General features: G+C 37.4%; 1 protein-coding gene across 1 annotated transcript in view; it reads left to right on the top strand.

The window, feature by feature from the left end:
• USH2A (usherin) overlaps positions 1–18,475 on the top strand; it is a 687,474-nt gene that overhangs the window by 196,321 nt on the left and 472,678 nt on the right. The window contains exon 20 of the mRNA XM_078078672.1: positions 10,017–10,247. Coding sequence (XP_077934798.1) covers positions 10,017–10,247 — 231 coding nt within the window. The remainder of the gene's footprint in view (positions 1–10,016; positions 10,248–18,475) is intronic.

Here is an 18,475-nt window from a genome sequence, read left to right as displayed (position 1 = left end):
CATTTGGTCAGAACTCTGATTCTTCTTTTGCCAAGCAGAGAATAAAGTCACTTACATGACAAAAGTATAGAAAAATAATTTTTGCTTACCATTTGATTTATTTTAAAAGACATCATTTTAAATGTCTTTTTAAAGATCAGTAAGAATGAACTTACTTGTTTTTGTTGGAATATAAGGAAAAGCCCAGCACTTACAGATCCAGTATCTTTCTTACCAGGCTTATGTTCAGTAAATGGAAGTTTTCTTCTAAGATTTTAAGATTAAACATCTGGATATAACTCCTAGATACTAAGTCATAGAAATAAACAATGAGAAGATCAATCCCTTTGGGGAGTCAACAGGTTTGCTGTAGGGAAGGAATAAAAGTTGACTTGCAGCTTTAGGATTCTTCCTGCCCCCATTTCTTCCAGTCATAATATTGCAATTCGGAGGGAATGTATTACTGCAACGAATTCTAATGGATGTGTGGGGAATTAACTCTTTTTTTTTTTTTTTTTAAAGATTTTATTTATTTGTCAGAGAGAGACACAGCGAGAGAGGGAACACAAGCAGGGGGAGTGGCAGAGGGAGAAGCAGGCTTCCTGCGGAGCAGGGAGCCTGATGTGGGGCTCCATCCCAGGACCCTGGGATCATGACCTGAGCCGAAGGCAGCTGCTTAACTGACTGAGCCACCCAGGCGCCCCGGGAATTAACTCTTAAGTGTAAATGTAGTTCACATGAATTCATTATGGGAGATTGAAAGGAGCCAGTGACCATTCAAAAACTTTGCCTTTTCAAAGCCTTGATTCATGAAAGCATGTTTCCTCCTTAAGTCTCAGTCACAGAAATCAAAAAGATACTTGTAAAGATTTATCTGGCTTTCACTAGAAAGCTTGAGAATTACAGTTTGCTCTTGTTTTAGGTATTTTTTCAATGAGAGATATGATTAAAATCGGTACATTTCATCCAGATTATTGTGTGGCTGCTCCTTTAGCGTTGGGCCCAAGACAAACCTGAGAACTGATCTGCTGGGAGGGGTGTGCCCAGGAGCAGCTGGGTTTCTCTCTGTAGCAAAGTCTCCAAGCGGGGTCTTTGGTGGCTCGGGAGTTGCTTTTGGGTGTCTCAGGGTGATGAACGAATGGCCCCAGCCCTGTTAGAGTCCTTGTTTTTTTTCCTTTAAGATTACCCTTTCAATGTAGGAAATTTGTGTGCTTCCACACTTTGTGAATTCGGCACAGCTTAAACCTTTCTTAAGAGAAATTCCTTCTGGAGCTCCATTCCTGGGCGAACAATGTGATATTTCCTTTGCCTGTCATAAATTGACCTCTACGCTACCAGCTTAGAAGTGCCCATCTCCCATTAAGCAAGTAATTAGTGGTGCATTAAGGTTTTTCTCTGAATCCAAAGTAAAATATATAGGCTGTTCGCAGCTCAGTTGAAAACACACATTGTTTGCATGCAGGTACATGAGTCTTTTCATTGTGAATAGGACCCAGAGTGATTAAACAAGCACTCTTAATATGTTAATTTATAATTTTAATTACAACAATCTTGTATATATAGTCATTAGTGAATACTAATATAAATATTTTTCTATCTTTTTATTCATAATGCATAAACCAATCATCCAGTTACTTCTCTGAGGTTGCCTGTTTTTGTTTCATAATACAATCTTTGTTCTTAGTTATGAATGCATTTTGTTCGTTCCTGTCTTGAATAATCCCTCATTAAGCTAGTCACTTTCTGCTCCGTGCTAAAAAGGAAAAATTATCATGCAAATGTGGCATGCCATATTAAAAAGCACATTACCAAACACTTTTGTTGCTGTCCTTCAATTAGTTTCCCTTCTTTGAATTTAATTCCATTTGTTGTTAAACTACTGACTTGATGTATGGACTCATGAATCTGAAGCTGCTGCCAAGAAAGTGGGGAAAAAAAAATCAAAGCCTCTTCGAAGAGCTGCAGAGGCGAGCTGAAATGAATTTGCTTCACCTTTGACAAGAACACTTGAACAGCCCTGGAATCCTCTGATGATTCAACTCGGCTAATTATCCAATTATTTATTTCAAGAATAAAGGCACTGTTTTACAATTAGAGAAGTGTAAAGCAATGTGAGAAATTTGGTAATGACGGATGACTTAAGTAACTTCGAAGATAAACAGTGTCTGTGCAAACTTGTCTCGCTGAGTGTTTCCAGGCAGCAGGTCTGTGTCTCAGCGTCCGTGAAATCCTGAGTACACGGCGGGTTTTGTTTGTTTGTTTTGCTCTTTCGACAACAGAAATTATTTTACACTTTTAACCAACATGTCAAATTTCCGTGGCTCTTAAGCAGTGTTTAAGTTGTATTTCTCTTGATTAAAAGCTTTTGGTTCAAAGCAATACTTTTTAATTGCCTAATGATATAAGTCAGTTCTTAGGAAAGAACCGCACATTTAGGAGTTCATTTGCAATATAACTGAAAAATTCATTGCATGGCAGTAAAACAATTTACTGTTAATTACAAGGAGAAGAATTTGCTGTAGCATGCTCACAGATTGCCATGAATCATGCAGCACTCCTAGAGATTTATAACAGATGTGTAAGTGGGATGAATTAGCAGGGTTTAATAACAGAGACACAAATCATGCAGACTTCAAGGAGCTTTAATTGATATACTAGAATGTGACGGGCATGAATCACTCAGCCATTCAACAGCACTGTAACATATGGTCAGCTCAATATGCCGCATCTTAAATCGGTTGGTGAGTCGTTGGTTGTCCCATATGGTGGAAGCAATATATTTTTCATGATTAAAAAAAATACATCATTTTTTAAAGAAATATGATTGCAAAGCATGTTTGTTATTGAACAGTCACCTGAATGCCAAACTGGGTTTTTTAATGATTTTTTTTTTTAACATGGCAGCTTTCCAAAATAAATAGCAGCTAGTACTTGTAATACCAGATCGCTGGAGGCATTATCAGGCCCAAATTGGTGCTTGTTGGCACACTTGATCCACAGCAAAGCCTATGGAGGAGCGCAGCTGATGGGAGCTCTGAGTGTCAGGGAAATCCTTCAGACTCCGGCAAAGCAAACGAAATGAAAGGAATGATGTCACTTTCAGAGAAGTTCAGGAATGCCCAGATTTGCGAAGAGAATAAAATGAATATTGAATGGGAGACCCTTACCGAGCAGGGTGGGAAAGGGGCTGTGGAAATACTGTTAACGCATCATGTAGCAATTTGGATGTAGCATTTTATACTAACCTCTTAATGAAATGCTCCGTCCTTCAGGAACATTCTAAAAGGAATCCTGGCTGACCATCACATGGATGGTAGGACCAGTTCCATGTTGTTCTTGAACAATCATTTCAGTGTATGGAAACAGATAACGTGGTGCAGACATCCATAACTGGTGGCATGCAAAAACCATTTCACTGAAACTGGGATGTGGCAGCTTTCGGCAAAGCTTTTGCGGCATTAGTAAATCTGACAGATTTGAAAAAGGAATATTGCAGCCTTAGAACTGTGGCTGCCAGAATTTAATGTCAACAATTAAAATTTATTTTGATCCTTACCTACTGTTTATTACTGTTTGTATACACAACAGACCTTACTAATACAGAGATGCACTATTAGATGGAATTACCATCTGTTCGGAGTGAAATGCTGGCATCTGTCTTAGATGCTAAAACTAAAATGATATTATTTCTAACAAAACAAAATTAACTGCTTTCTACTCACCAACTTTAATTGTGAATGTGTGGATGCACCCGAGGAAAAGGCTTGTTGGTGAAACACGTAATGACCTCTGTCTCCAGGTCTGCATTCAGATATGTGACTTTACTAGGGGCTCTGCTGGTCTTTTTGGCATGCAGAAATCATACTTTTTAAAACAGTCTCTGAGCTTTGTAATGCGTTATCGACAGAAAGGTGTTAAAACAACACAATTAGAATACGTAAAAATCGGCTGGATCAGAGAGACTGCAGTATGTAAAATATTTTGATAGATGTACCCTAAATAAGTACATGGAAAGAAATTAAATAGACAAAAATTCATCTGAACAAAGTTGCCATAGGTCCCACAGTGACACCTTTAGGAAAATATAAACTGTATCTTCTCTGTTAGACTATTTTTAATTTTCTCCTACACTGACATATATAAAAGATTTATATCCAGCACCCCCTCTTTTTCTTTTTTAAAGCCTAACTATCCTATTAACAAAGGTCTCTAGCTTTTTGAAGTTAGAGGATTTGGAGTATCAAGGACAGTGGTAGTTTCCATACTGATATTGGATCGGTGATGCTTATTTCTGAGAAGCCAAACTTCAGTTCTATATATCACAAAATAATACATTGTGTCACACCAGCATTTAATGCATGTACACAGTGCATTAACTGTAACTGTAGTATATTTATTTGTGCTAGAAGAGACTTGAAAATGATTAAAAAATCAATACTTTCCTGTCAGAGAAGCTAGTGTTACGATGCATTTAAGTAGTTAATTGCATAAGCCCCATAAAAGCTTCAAGTTTGGGTAGCAAGGATGCCATAATTACAGTCCAAGCAGCTACCTTTTATTAATGGTGGGCTTTAGGGAACAGTGCTCACTGTCCTCACTGCTGCTGTGTGTGCGGTTCAGAGCACATGGATCCTCTCCTCTGCCCAGCTAGGATGCTAGTTACGTGCAAATTATTGATGATCACCAGAACAACAGCTGGGAAAGGTAGTGTTGATTCACCAGGGAGGCGGTTTCCCTTAAATCCCCTAAAAGCAGTGCTTTCTGGCCTTTCTTTATGTCCTCGAACACATAGAGAAATCGTAATACTTGTATGCCACGCCGGGTTAAAGAAACAAGACGGCTCAGAGGGGAAGGGGATAAACTAGCCGGCCTCCTGGACGGCTGAGACGATCCGTATGTCGTGTGTCCAGCCTGCCTTCTGGTTTTCTCACTGAGAAGCGCTGCTTGAAAATGTTCAGTCATAGAATTTTGAAACCAGAAGACACAATCGGGTCTATCGTGCCCTTCAACAGATGAGGCACTGAGGACCAGAGAGACCAAACACTGGAGTAGCCCGTGTTCCATAACTAGGGACCTACAGAGCCGGTCTAGAAGCTCAGCTCTCTCCTTTCCACATCGGTTCCACTGTACATCTTCTCTCTCGAAGGAGACTAGTAAACCAAGAAGGAGGAAATGGTAAAGTAGATTTTGTTCTTGTTTCTCCAGTCAGAGAATAGACAGTTAACAAGGCAAGGCTGTCTGATTTCTGAGATTCTGAGGGAAGAATCCTCTCTCTTCTTCTGGACACTGACTGGAGAGCAGTTCAGTAGGGTGGTCGCCAGCTGAGACATCCTGGCTTCCTGGCCTGGATCTCTTGTTTAGGTCCTGAACCCAGTGCCGTTCCATAGGTGTTCTGGCCTAGCCATGTTTGGGCAATTTACATTTCTCGTGACAGTTTTGCATTTCTGAGGAAAAGTCAAAATCTTGTTCTATTGATAAAGTGCCTGAGGATGTGTTATGTTAGTCTGCTCCCCACATAGGCCTGAAACATAAAAAGGCCGTTCATTCTTGGATTCCTGTCTTTGTAATAGAAAGTTGACAATGTTTTAAGGTATTGACACTGCCGTGCAGTGTTCATAGGCAACAAACTCTTGCTTGAAAACAAATAAAGAGATTTGATTTTAAAGAGCTGCCATCAACGAGAGCTTCTGCTCACTTAGCCTTCCGTTCTTATCCTATGACACTCAAACTCCACACTACATAAATTTTGCACATGTAAATTTATGCATTATGATATGCTATTAATTAGATTATAAAGTAATAAATGCAGCATAAAGAAGAATGTCTATTATCAGAGCTTTTTATAAAAGAATATTTTTTTTTATAAAAGAATATTTATAAATAGAGAAGCTAGGCTGGGAACTGGATACAAAGAAGTTGCAGAAAAATACAAAAACATTGTAATTTTATTCTAAGTAGAAACAGACTGTATGTTGTTATTCCTTGAAATGATGGATATTGAAGATCTATTTTCTGCTTTACAGCTATAAGAGGATTTTCTGAGTAAATACGGATTTTGAATGTGGATGAATTATATCCTTTTATAATATGTAATATGAAAGATGTTATTGGCTAATAATAATAGTGCCTTGGATTTGTTTAGAAATTTGCTTTGTAAAACCTAATACAGTTATATATATATATATATATATATATATATATATATATGTTTTTTTTCTTTTTTTATTATTATGTGTTTAGCCAACATATATATATATATATATACACATATATATATTATTTTTAAAAGCAGTTATTGTCAAGGTATTCTATGAAAATTTATCCTCATGTTGTAGATGGGAAAACTGAGGCATATATAAGTTTAAAGTGATTTTTCTAAGTCATGCAGAATTGGAAATTAAAAAGTAAAATATAATCTCTGAAAGTCTGCAGAGTCCTTTCAATTATTCTATGTTGTCTCTTAATTCACTGTTTTGTGATTAACAAAGTTATAGCTATAATCCCTTTACTTTGATAGTCCGAAAAATAATCCTTTATACCTCCTTTCTCTTAGTGAGTCTGTTTTTGTGTGAGTGTGTTTAATAGTTCAGGAATATCTATTTTTCTTTTCATCACTCTACGTGTGTGTGTGTGTGTGTGTGTGTGTGTGAGTGTGTGTGTGTGACCAGTCTAGTTTAATTGATTGAAAATTCCCCCTCTGGTCTTAAGGGAACTCTGAAGATAATGACTCAGTAGGGTGCTCACCCTTTCAAACAGGCTGGGTTGACTCCTCCAAGTGAAACTACAACATACCAGCTGGAAGGTTGTTTGGTTTTTTTTTAAGCAAGAGAATAAAAAAATATACTCTAATTTGACTCGTTCTCTGTAGTTGACTTCCTAAGAATAGTCTAATTGCTTGGTGGAATAATTCCCCTGTGAATTTAGAAGTGTTCCACTACTTGTTAGAACTTAAACAGTCAACATTAATTGTAGTGGAGTCTCAGTGAAAGTGCCCTTATTGATTATAATCATTTTGCCAAATTAAAAAAAAAAGTGCACTCTCACTTTTAGGAGATATTTTTTAAAAAGCTGTTGAGTTGCTGGAATTCCTTTTGTTTTGTTTGACTCTGAATTTATATTCCTGATTAAGAAGTGAATTTTGGATTATGCTATCAATGGGGTAAAGGATTCTGAATACCATAGTGGTACAAAACCTCACCATTATCCCTAACGAGCTGGGTGGTTGGAGTAAAGGAATACCAAATGTCAAGCAAATGGGACTTTGAAGAAGAGGCTACTTTTAAACAAGGATAAAACTCTTTAGTTCTTTAGAAGTACAGGAGGTATATTCTTAATTTCTCTAAATATTTAGTTAAAATGGAAATCCTATTCTCAATGCACCAAAAATGTATAGTTTGTGATTCTCCAGATCTTTGCTATCCAGTATGGTAGCCATGATAGCCATTTATGACTATTTAAACTTAAAATAAAATTAATTAAAATTAAATAAAATGTAAACTTCCATTCCTCAGTCTCATTGACCACATATCAAGTGCTAACTATCCATATGTGGCTAATGCCTACCATATTAGACAACATGGATCTAGAACATTTCCATCATTAGAGAAAGTTCCATTAGATATCATTGGAATAGATGGTATTCTTCAAATTAAAATGTCAAATCCTTTTGTCCCAGAACCCTAGAGAATCCTATGTGGAATATAGAAAATAGAAGAGTTCAAAATCCCTCTTTTGTGCTTTTATTTATTTATTTTAAGGATTTATTTATTTACTTGAGAGAGAGAGCTGGGGGGAGGGGCAGAGGGAGAGGGAGAGAGGACATCTCAAGCAGACTCCACAATGAGTGCGGAGCCCAACGTGGGGCTCGATCTCACAACCCTGAGATCATGACCTGAGCTGAAATCAAGTGTTGGATGCTCAACTGACTGAGCCATCCAGGCACCCTTCTTTTGTGCTTTTAAATAGCAAATTTTAGATAATAAAAAATTATGTAATTGGTCCTCCATTGCTTCCCTGAGCCCAGGACTCAAAAATTTTTGACAATCCTTCTTCCCCTGTTAAGCTCGTAGCCAATGCTTAAATTTTAATACAGGAATGGAATTCCAAACACTGACGAGAAACTTGAGGGGAGAGAAATTTCTAGATGGTCAGCTCTTTATTTTGTTTTGGATTTTATTGAAGATGGGGCATAGCTTGTAGAGTGAAATCTTTGAGAACCCACCATTTACTATTTTTGGCAAGGAATGCTAAAGGAAATAATGCATAAAATTTACAGATCCATACATATATAAAAATAAAAACATCACATGGTTTGTAGTGGCAGAAGATGAACAGAATTGTTAATTATCTTTCTAAGTTGATGAACATTTTGCTAAGTGCCCTCTACTTTACGAAAAGTTAAAATAGAATCACAATTAATTGTTTCTCTTTGGAAAGCTGGCCGAGCTTTCTAGAAAGTAACAGATAGTACTTGTTCTAAGCTGTTTTAAGGTGAATTGTCTTTCATGGTTTAAGGATATCAATTCTTGTATTCATATCAATTTAATTTATGTTTATTGAAACAGGGAAAGACTTTGTGTATGCAGAAGGCTATGTTAACAAAGGTGTAAATTAAGGGTCCACAGCTTTGGTTTAGACCCTGAAAAAGTAGGCTTGGTGATAATAACATTTGTTCCTTTCTTTGATGGTACCTCTCAAATCCAGCCAAACCACTTAGAGTGGGAATGAATCGCAGCCTACACACTCAACTGTTTAAGAAGAAAAATCAGGATGGCACTTGATGTAATGAGCACTGGGTGTTATATGCAACTGATGAATTGTTAAATTCTACCCCTGAAACTAATAATATACCATATGTTAACTAACTTGAAATTAAATAAAAATAAAAGAAGAAAAATCAAAACAAAACTTTATTTTTATTAACTCAGTTGTTACCCTGACCCCCTTTCCAGCAGGTTGTCGGGAAAATCTCTATTTCTGTTACTCATTCCTGGAGTTTCCCAGAAGCCTCCAGAGAATTACCAAGGTCCCAGGACCTCGAAGTATGCCAAGGCCTCAGTGTGTGCTTGGGCACTGGGCATTCACTGCTGCTAGGCACAGGCCCTGGAGGTATTGTGGTCATTTTAGGGCACAGGGGGCTGCCCTGAGTCTGTTGAACCTAGACCGGAGTTCATAAACCCCTGAGCTCACAGGCTCCTTTTCTTCTTGTGGATGCTCTGTTGGGCTTTCAGAGTGGTTTTGCTTATTTGTTTGTTTTCATTTAAACCAGTTGCTAAGCTTAAAAAAATCAGAAAAATTACACATAAATGACTATGGTTAACAAAGTAAAAGATCTGGCAACTTTGGGTCATTGTTCCTGCATTATCCATTGGCTGGCATGAATTAGTGACTATTCACCATGGCTGGGTTCTTTGCAGACCCCACACTCTCTCGTCTCACGAATTAGACCATTTCAATCATTTTCTTTACTTTGTTGGCCTCTGTGAATTACGGCCATAAGTTGAAGCCATGTTAAGACGAGGGGCTCTGCCCTTTGTGATCAGTAATCACTGGCGGTAGTCACGGCTAGTCACAGACTGCAGGTTTCATGAGGGATCTTGTAGCTTCTGGGTGAGATAGTGTCCACTCAGGCAAGGGAATTTTCCAGAAAAGGGAGCAACCATGAGCCATTAGAGACAGATACATTGCACCATTGTGGTACCAGCTTGGTAAAGGGAATCTGGGTCAACAGACTATAGTGAACAGACTATAATGTGAAATGTCTTTTCCTGAGTGAGAAAGAATAGAGAAATTATCTGCAAGAGGCAATTTTGTTTAATCCTCAAACTTTTATGGTACCTATTTTTTCATGGTGTTTAGTCACATTTAAGATAAACTCTATTGTGTCTTCAGTTCCTAGAGCCGTGTAAAGACTTGAGACCACAACTGATTTGATCTCGAGTATGATGTACACAAGTGCATGTGTACCTGTGTGTGAATAACTGTGTCTAGAGATAGACGCTAAGTTCTTGAACGTAACAAGTGTTTTTGACATTTAGCACCAACCCAACTGAAACCTCCTGTGGTGGAAGGAATCAACAGCACAACCATCCGTGTGAGATGGCTCCCACCTGAAGAACTCAATGGACCTTCTCCTGTGTATCAGCTGGAAAGAAGAGAGTCATCTCTCCCAGCTCCCACGGCCATGATGATGAAAGGAATTCGTTTCATAGGGAATGGATATTATAAATTTCCCAGTTCCACACACCCAGTCAATACGGACTTTACCGGTAAGTGTTTTTGACATCACTCTGTTGAAGAGGCGCTAAGCGCCAAGGTGTTTCTTGTTATTTTGATATCCCTTCGGAGTGAATTTTTACTCTGCCTGTTCACAGAAATACTAATTCAGACCTTTTATAACTTCATCTTGATGTGTCAACTTGTCCATCTTTTTAGTATTCTGTGTGGGGAGATGTGGGTAAGTAGAAGAAAGAAAAGAAAAATATAGATGTGGGAAGGTAGCCTTATTATATCAAAGTATATGCTGGAAATGACTCTTGGACACCATTTACCAAAATGTATTCCTCAGACTACTTTACCTACTCTATAGAAAAAGACTTCTGTAGGCAGATGAGTTTGAGAAATGCCCCGTGCTGGGGAGATTCTCAGTATACATCAGGTTATTAAAACCTCTAAAAGCAATTATAAGAAAGCTAACTTTGCTTAGCTTAGTATGCCTGATCCTTATTTGTCACTTTTTTTAAGCAAAAAACTATCAGTAGGTTTTTTTGGAGAACATTATGGGAAAAACTAATTTTGGGGAAACGTACCTTCTATGGATATGTTGGCAGTATGGGTAAGTGAGGTGCTTGCTTCGGGTACACACACACACACAACACCTCAGAAATCAACAAAAATACTATTTTCATATGATATATTTTTAAAAATGAAAATCAATGCCAAAAAATTCCCCAATAAAATGCCAAAATTTTCAATGAAGACAGGCTCTATCCCTCACTTGCAGGGCTCTATAAACCTGCCTCATTTGTCTCACCCAGCTCCTGGTCTTGCTGGTCCTAGAGTACTCCAGAAGTCCTGTTACCTTTCCGAATTCGAGTTTCTAAAAGCACTATTTCACTATAATTGCAGAAAACTGTAACTATTTATGTTGCATATGTCCCTTTCCTAATTTTTAAAAAAATGTACAAAATATAAGATACATGTGATTCGGCAAACTCATAACGATATTCATTCGATCCCAGAGAAAGTCATTTTGGAGCAAATAGTTTTGAAAATGTTGCATGTGTTGAGGACGATCAAGTGGAATTTGAGCTATAAAATGTGGCTCAAATATTATTGCTTTATTTTTATTTAAAATAGTAAATAGTTTGCTCTGAAGTGAGGCTGGCTGCTGATGCACATTTGTAATGAATGATGTCCTAGCAGAGATACATTGAGGCGAATGCCTGCTTACCTAGTGGCCTGGTGCCTCAAAATCCTCACTGAGTATTAGATATTCAACCACTAAGCAATCATGAAGTGTTCAACTTCTGCTTAATATTCATAAATGTCAAAGAAAGGAAGGAAAAGAAAGAAAAAATAGGTAATGTGGAAAAGGAAGTTAAAAAGCCTATAGATACAAAGTTGAAAAGCCTTTGCTCAAATGGAAGTAGAAATTGCCTTCCTGGTCCAACATTTGGCTTGCAATGTGTTTCTTCAAGGAAACAACATTCGTTTCCATTAAGCGGAGTGTATCTGCTGCAAGCACGTCTGCTCAGATTTGCTGGCTAGCCAGTAGACAGATTTTTGATGGGATCACCTACTGTTGTTGCAGTGAAAGATAGAGTGGCCCGTCCACCGTTAATAAATTTAGTCATCTTGGGCGCCTGGGTGGCTCAGATGGTTAAGCGTCTGCCTTCGGCTCAGGTCATGATCCCAGGGTCCTGGGATCGAGTCCCGCATCGGGCTCCCTGCTAGGCAGGGAGCCTGCTTCTCCCTCTGCCTCTGCGTCTCTCTCTCTCTCTCTGACTCTCATGAATAAATAAATAAAACATTAAAAAAAAAAAAAAAGAATAGATACGGTTACTGGTTTAAAAAAAAATAAAAAATAAAAAATAAATTTAGTCATCTTCACGCTCTCCCTAGCCGGCCTTATACTCTGAGGTGCAAGGGCTAGGGGCAGATGTAGCATCTGGGAAGTTTTCCAAATTCCTCTTTAAAAAAGTTAGGCCATAAACACCGGCCTCACTAAGCAAGATCCTTCTGTCTATAACAAAGCCTCCAGCTGCATAGAAAATGTGTTTGGAGTACACATCATTTGAAGGACAAGGCGAGGAGATCACAATTTTGGCTTGAACTGCTCCCTGGAGGTTTGGTGATTCCCAGAGAATAAGATGTTCTTCTGCATTCAGGCACGTTCTGGGGCATTACTAGCTCCTTTTTATTAGCAGCTTTGCCTTACTTTTAAGGTTCTCTTTAACTTTTAAACAGGGTCTGCATCAATTCATTGGTTTGACCCTTTGGTTCAATTGGCAGGGTTGGTTGAATAATTGTATTGAGCTGAGCCATGGTTAAATGAAGTTTACCCAATTAATAAGCTAGGACAAGTTTGCAAAACCAGTGCAATAGCTTTCTCAAATATGCTTGCATCTTTCCTAAGCAGAGAGGTACTTGTATAATTAGCATCTTCCGCTTGTTTTACTTAATTATTATTTAATTCAATCCCTCTACAAGCTTGTAGGTAGGAAGTTTTACCCTCTGAGTACAGAGGAAGTGAGACTTGGGTACCATAGCTACTCAAGTTCAGGGTTGAAATGTGAATTGGAAGCTTCTGATTCAAATGCTGGTGCTTTGCCGCAGAGGGAAGGCGCTTACGTGGACAGTTCTTTGGGAGTTGTAGAATAAGAAGTTTCTAAAATTAATCAGTAAGGATGGGAGGTAAAATAATTATCACTCAGCTATTCCTTACCCAACACCATGAAACTTTTTTGGATTTGTCTCTAAGTTGTTGGCTTTTCAGGTATGAATAGTAAATAGGGTTGGCCTTATTTATTTGCTCGCATCCCCAAAGCCATCTAGGGATCACTTTTCTTTCCATAGCAATTGATTCCAGAATGTTCCTAGAAGCTTGATGCTTAATGTCTGAATGAAATTATTTTAAATGAGCTGAAATGCTATATGCAAATGGTGCTATCAACTCACGTTTCTATATATTTCATGCAGTTTTTTTATATTCTGGCAAATTTAAAGAGTAAATTTTAGAAATCTCTAAAATGATTAATTATATTTAATAAGTGAATAATTATAAGAGCTAAGATCTGCTTTTATTTTGAATTATTCATTTTAAAATATCAAACTCTAACTAAAAGGACTCCTGAAATATGAATGGAAATATCAAATAATATTCAAAGACAAAATATACAGTAATGTATATTACTGTACATGTTATATATAGATATAAGAAATTAGATTTCACCCATTGATGACAAGACTTATAAATACATTCATAGCATGTTGCATAGTCATGAACAATGTATTGAAAGTCTCAATATAAACGATCTCAGTATTACAGTTCAAGAAGGGAATCTCCTATATAACTCACCCCTCTTCATATTTGCTTTAAATGTTTTTATCTCATATGATATAATGAAAACAATTCAAAAATATGAGTATATGTTCTAACATGTTGCTTAATATCATAAATTACTTAGCTTTATATTGTAAATGAACTCTATCAAAATTTACCTCTGGGCAGAACAATTCACCAGATATAGCTTTCTTAGGATCTGTTTTTGGTCCCTTTTCCTTTTGGCTACAAGTGTTCTTTCAAAAATCTAACCTTCAGGAAGGGTATATTATCAGTCATTTACATCACAGTATAAATTTAAGATCAGGTATTAACTTCCCCACTTCTCTATAATTAGGAGTGAGTGTTTTGGGAGCAGACTAATAAGTTTCAGATCTAGGCCCCATTGTTTATAGACAAACCACTTAATCGTTTTTGTGCCTTTGTTTCCTTTTCTTTAAAATTGGCATAATAATACTGCTTACAATACTCATGTCTAGAAGTAGGTGAGGATGAAAGGCAATAGCCCACCTTGCGAACCCTGCACAGTGTCTATCACACAGATTACTTAGAAGTCATTAAACTTTAGCTATTAACTGTTAGTCATTTAACAAATGTTTGTTAAGTGTTTACATGAGACAGGAGCTTTTCTAAGAGTCTTCTGAAATTTCTAAAATCAATATTCTCTTAATTCATCTGCTGTTACACGTAATGTAAGATGTGTGTACCTAAATGTTCTATTTAGGGTATGAGTAATATGCAGCTTCTATATTAAAATGTGTTATTTAATTTTGTTATTAAAAATAGATTAATCTACCTAGTATTGAAACATTGGATAAATGATTTTTCTGTGGGTCTAATCATACTCATTTATTAAATTGAGGATTGCACTAAATGACCGATGCCTCTAACTTCTAAAATTCCAATCAGTGAATATAGCATATTTACGTAGCTTCAAAAAGTCAAAGTAGAGGCTATTGCTGTGAGTTTAAAAACAACTAGATTTTCAAGTAAATTGTTCAGTTATGATTTTTTTCATATAATATGTTTACAATTTAAGGGGTAATTTAAATGATATGGAGAGAAATACTTGATATAGAAATGGATATACAATTCTTGGGTTATGTTGGAGCATAAAAAGAAGCAGCAAATTCAATAGAAGTTCATAATATTATATCTAGAAAATAATGTAAACACTCATTGTAAAATATTCTTCTGGTCACATGGGGTTAACAGTACTTTCTCCTTCCAGAACAGGAGTAGCAAATAGAACATCCCCTACTGCAGCTGGACAGGGTGATCGTTGTGTCTTCAGAGGGAAAAAAAAAAATGCTCATTTTTTTTCAGGAATGCAGAGTAAATCCACTTGATTTATACAAAGAATTTAGTCCTTTCCATGTAACGCTAGTAATCCAAAGGATCCTGATAAAAACAGCAAACTAAACTACCGCTCAGATTGGCATTCCAAAGGTGACCCTCTCTCTCCTTGTCACTTTTTCTTCCTATTAGCGAAAACAGGTCCATGATCATTTGGGGGGAGATTTGACGATTGTAGTATCCAGATGCCAATCACACCAGCCTTTTAAACTGCCTTTATGGTGACCCTGCCCAGAAATCAGGGACTGCCTTTGGGGAGATCTTTGTAGCAAACCACTGGGGAGATGAGCATACATGTGCACCTGGATGTAATTCCCTTTTATTTGTCTTCACGAGAAATGTGATTACTGATGTTGAATATCTTGCAGATGAGAACTCTGTACACTTTCTTCATAATAATGCTGTTCAAGGACACTAAATGATTGTCATACATTTTTGTCTCCTAGTATTTGCCTTCCCCAAAATGACTGAACTCGAATGCTTTAGGAAACAGAAATGCAATTAATGACCGACCTATGAAAAGAGAAATGCAACTCCCTGAATCAATATTCCTTAAAAGCATGTATTTTATATTTTTTTACTTTATGATATATATGCTTTATTATTATTTATTATTTCTAGTGAGTTGGGACCTTTAAACACTTCATTAAAGGAAAGCTGATTATACGCAGTTATAGGGAAGGTGCAAGCAGGGAAAACATCAGATAGACTCATTAGTAAAAGCATATTAATTCTGACCTTCAACACCCTTGGTACCCAGTATTTGTTGTCCTCTGACTGAGAGCAAGTCCTTTCGCCAGAAAGTGCTTAAAAAACAAACAAAACAGCAACAACAACAAAAACAACAAACTAAATAAAATGCCAAATCCTTACAAGGCAGATTTAAATCACAAGTTTTATTTTACCTTTGATGTTAGATCTTAGTCGTAGTTATTGAAAAAAAAATACATGAATTGACTATATGGCCTAGCAGTTTGATGAACAGGCAGTAATGATACGGAAAAATAAAGGCAAGAGTAAACATGGAACTTGGGACCAAAGTAGAGAAGTGGCTCTTGGGGAAGAAAGAAGCTCCTAGTGTGTTTCTGGTTGTGACAGAATCAGAAGAGAGTGTGAATGTCTGGTTGAGTGTATCTGTATGGACTGGTAGGGACAAGGATCCAAATGCCTATCTCTTGAGAATCACAGAAGTCAGACTAACCCATGGTGATGAGGGATATTAAGAAGTAAGGGTTAAAATTGTTTTGTTTTTGCCGTCTTTCGTGGAGATGTGTAACGATCACATCGCTGGAGGGGAAAGGACCATGTTTCTCCCCATTCACCAAATTCATCATCAAGGCCAATTTATGACTGCGTGTGTCTTAACCCTTGTATTTTTTAAAGTGACACATTTTGAAGCCCATTTCCATCATGTCCCTTTGTGTTTGAAATGTTAATGGTGGGTTTGGTGTGGGAGTCATTTCAGGTTCACTTTCGAATTTTAGCTCTGATTTCACAAAAGAATCATCTCAGCACATGACTTTTTCTTTTACCAGTTTGGTCTTGCTCCACTGGTCAAATTGAATGAAATTGTAAGTTTCTCTTTGCATGAAAAGCCCTCCCTCCACCCCCCGCCTTTTAACTTGTGCAGTGTCAATCTAGAGCAGGAGGTTACAAAGTTCTCCTGTAAATGTCCAGACATTAAATATTGTCTGCTTTGCAAGCCATGAGGTCTCTGTCCCAACGCCTCAACTTGCCATGGTGGTATGAAAACAGCCATAGGTGATATAGAAACACATAAGGGTAGTCTTAGTTTTTTGGGTAAAAACACTTTATTTACAAGAACAGACGTCATGTTGATAGTTTGCCTATTTTTGGTTAAGAGTCTAGTCTTAGTTTCTTAAATTAATATATAATTTCATCTTTAACAGTACATTTTTCTTTCTTCTGCCTAATGCCAAGAACCCTAAAGATCGGGTGCCTGGGTGGCTCAGTCGGTTAAGCGTCTGCCTTCCGCTCAGGTCATGATCTGGGAGTCCTGGGATGGAGCCCCGCATTGGGCTCCCTGCTTAGCAGGGAGTCAGCTTCCCTTCTGCCCCTCTCCCTGCTCATCCTCTCTCTCTCTCTCATTCTCTCTCTCAAATAAATACATTACATCTTAAAAAAAAAACCAAGACAAAACCCTAAAGATGAGTACAGATTAGCTCAGGTAAAAGAAACAGGAGAGAACTAACACAACAAAATAGACAGTAATGCTTAATAAATGAAAATATCTTGAAACAGCATCTAGGTTTTCCCAAGAGGGATTTATGTGTTCAGTAAGCCAAGTCAGCATTGGTCATGCCAACAGGATAGAATAATACTTACATTTGGTGCAAACTGTTTCTGTTAGTTGATAACTCTTTGAATCAGCTTTAAGGGTCTGTTACAATCCTTTTCCTTCTCTGTTACAATCACACCAAAACGGTCACCTGCTATACACAGTGCACATTTGTTCCCACATTCTCACGCTACATTCTCAAACACCCCGTGTCCACTCTGTCCTCAGGTTTTCTATGTGGTCTCACATTTACCTACATAAATTGTCCAATGTCTTTTTCTTATGATATGTTAGCCATCTAAAAAGCTTTCCGAAGCTTCTTTGCTGAAGAAAAAAAAAATTCTCCATCTCTTAATGACATTCAGCATCAATATAATAGAGATTAATTTTAGTTTTCTTTTCATCCTTAAATAGGTAGAAAGAGGAACTGTGAGCAGAAAAAGAATCATAATGGTCAGCAATGATAGAGAAACTAGCCCCTATGAAACAATCAAATAAAATGAATTATTTTATATATATTTTTTGGAAAAAAATTAAAGATATTTAAAGATCTATACTTACTGTTATATTATGTCTGTTGGGATAAATATAACACCTACAGGAGAGTATAGATTAATTTCATTTCTACTCAGATTAGATTTCAAATAATATCAATGCCAAAATGCCATATCTTTCAAAACTATGTTCTAATATTCTGAAGAAATGTCTTATGAAATCATGCACCAGGCATTCCATTTGAGTGGGGCAATATGAAGTGCAATTATGCAGGCCACATTCAAGTTCTACACATTGAAGGAAGCTCATAAACATAGTCCTCAGGTGTTTGGAGATTCAAGAAGGGAAACTCAGGGGGCACCTGGGAGGCTCCGTCAGTGAAGCATCTGACTCTTGACTTCAGCTCAGTTCATGATCTCAGGGTCACGGGATCAAGCCCTGGGTAGGGCTCGGGGTTCAGCGGGGAGTCTGCTTGAGATTCTCTCTCTCCCTCTCCTTCTGCCCCTCTCCCACCATGCTTACACACGTGTGTGCTCTCTCTCTCAAAGCTTTTTTTTTTTTTTTTTTTTTAAAGGAGGGAAACTCAGTTATGTACATTTTCTTGACTGAGGAGCAGCCTCAGTTTGGAAGTCCTTTGAACTTAAGTGCAAAAAAAGAGAGTCATAAGGAGGAAGGAGGGGGACAAGCACCCTTATAGACATTCAGGTCACCTAAGTCATCTCTGGTAATGGTGGCCATGTCATCCTCACAAACAAAGGGAGTCCTGGGAGAATTTTGTAAAG

This window comes from Halichoerus grypus, chromosome 7 (genome assembly GCF_964656455.1).
Source record: "Halichoerus grypus chromosome 7, mHalGry1.hap1.1, whole genome shotgun sequence".
Taxonomy (NCBI): domain Eukaryota; kingdom Metazoa; phylum Chordata; class Mammalia; order Carnivora; family Phocidae; genus Halichoerus; species Halichoerus grypus.
Note: the sequence above shows the minus strand (reverse complement) of the source record. Positions and strands in the feature narration are given on the sequence as shown.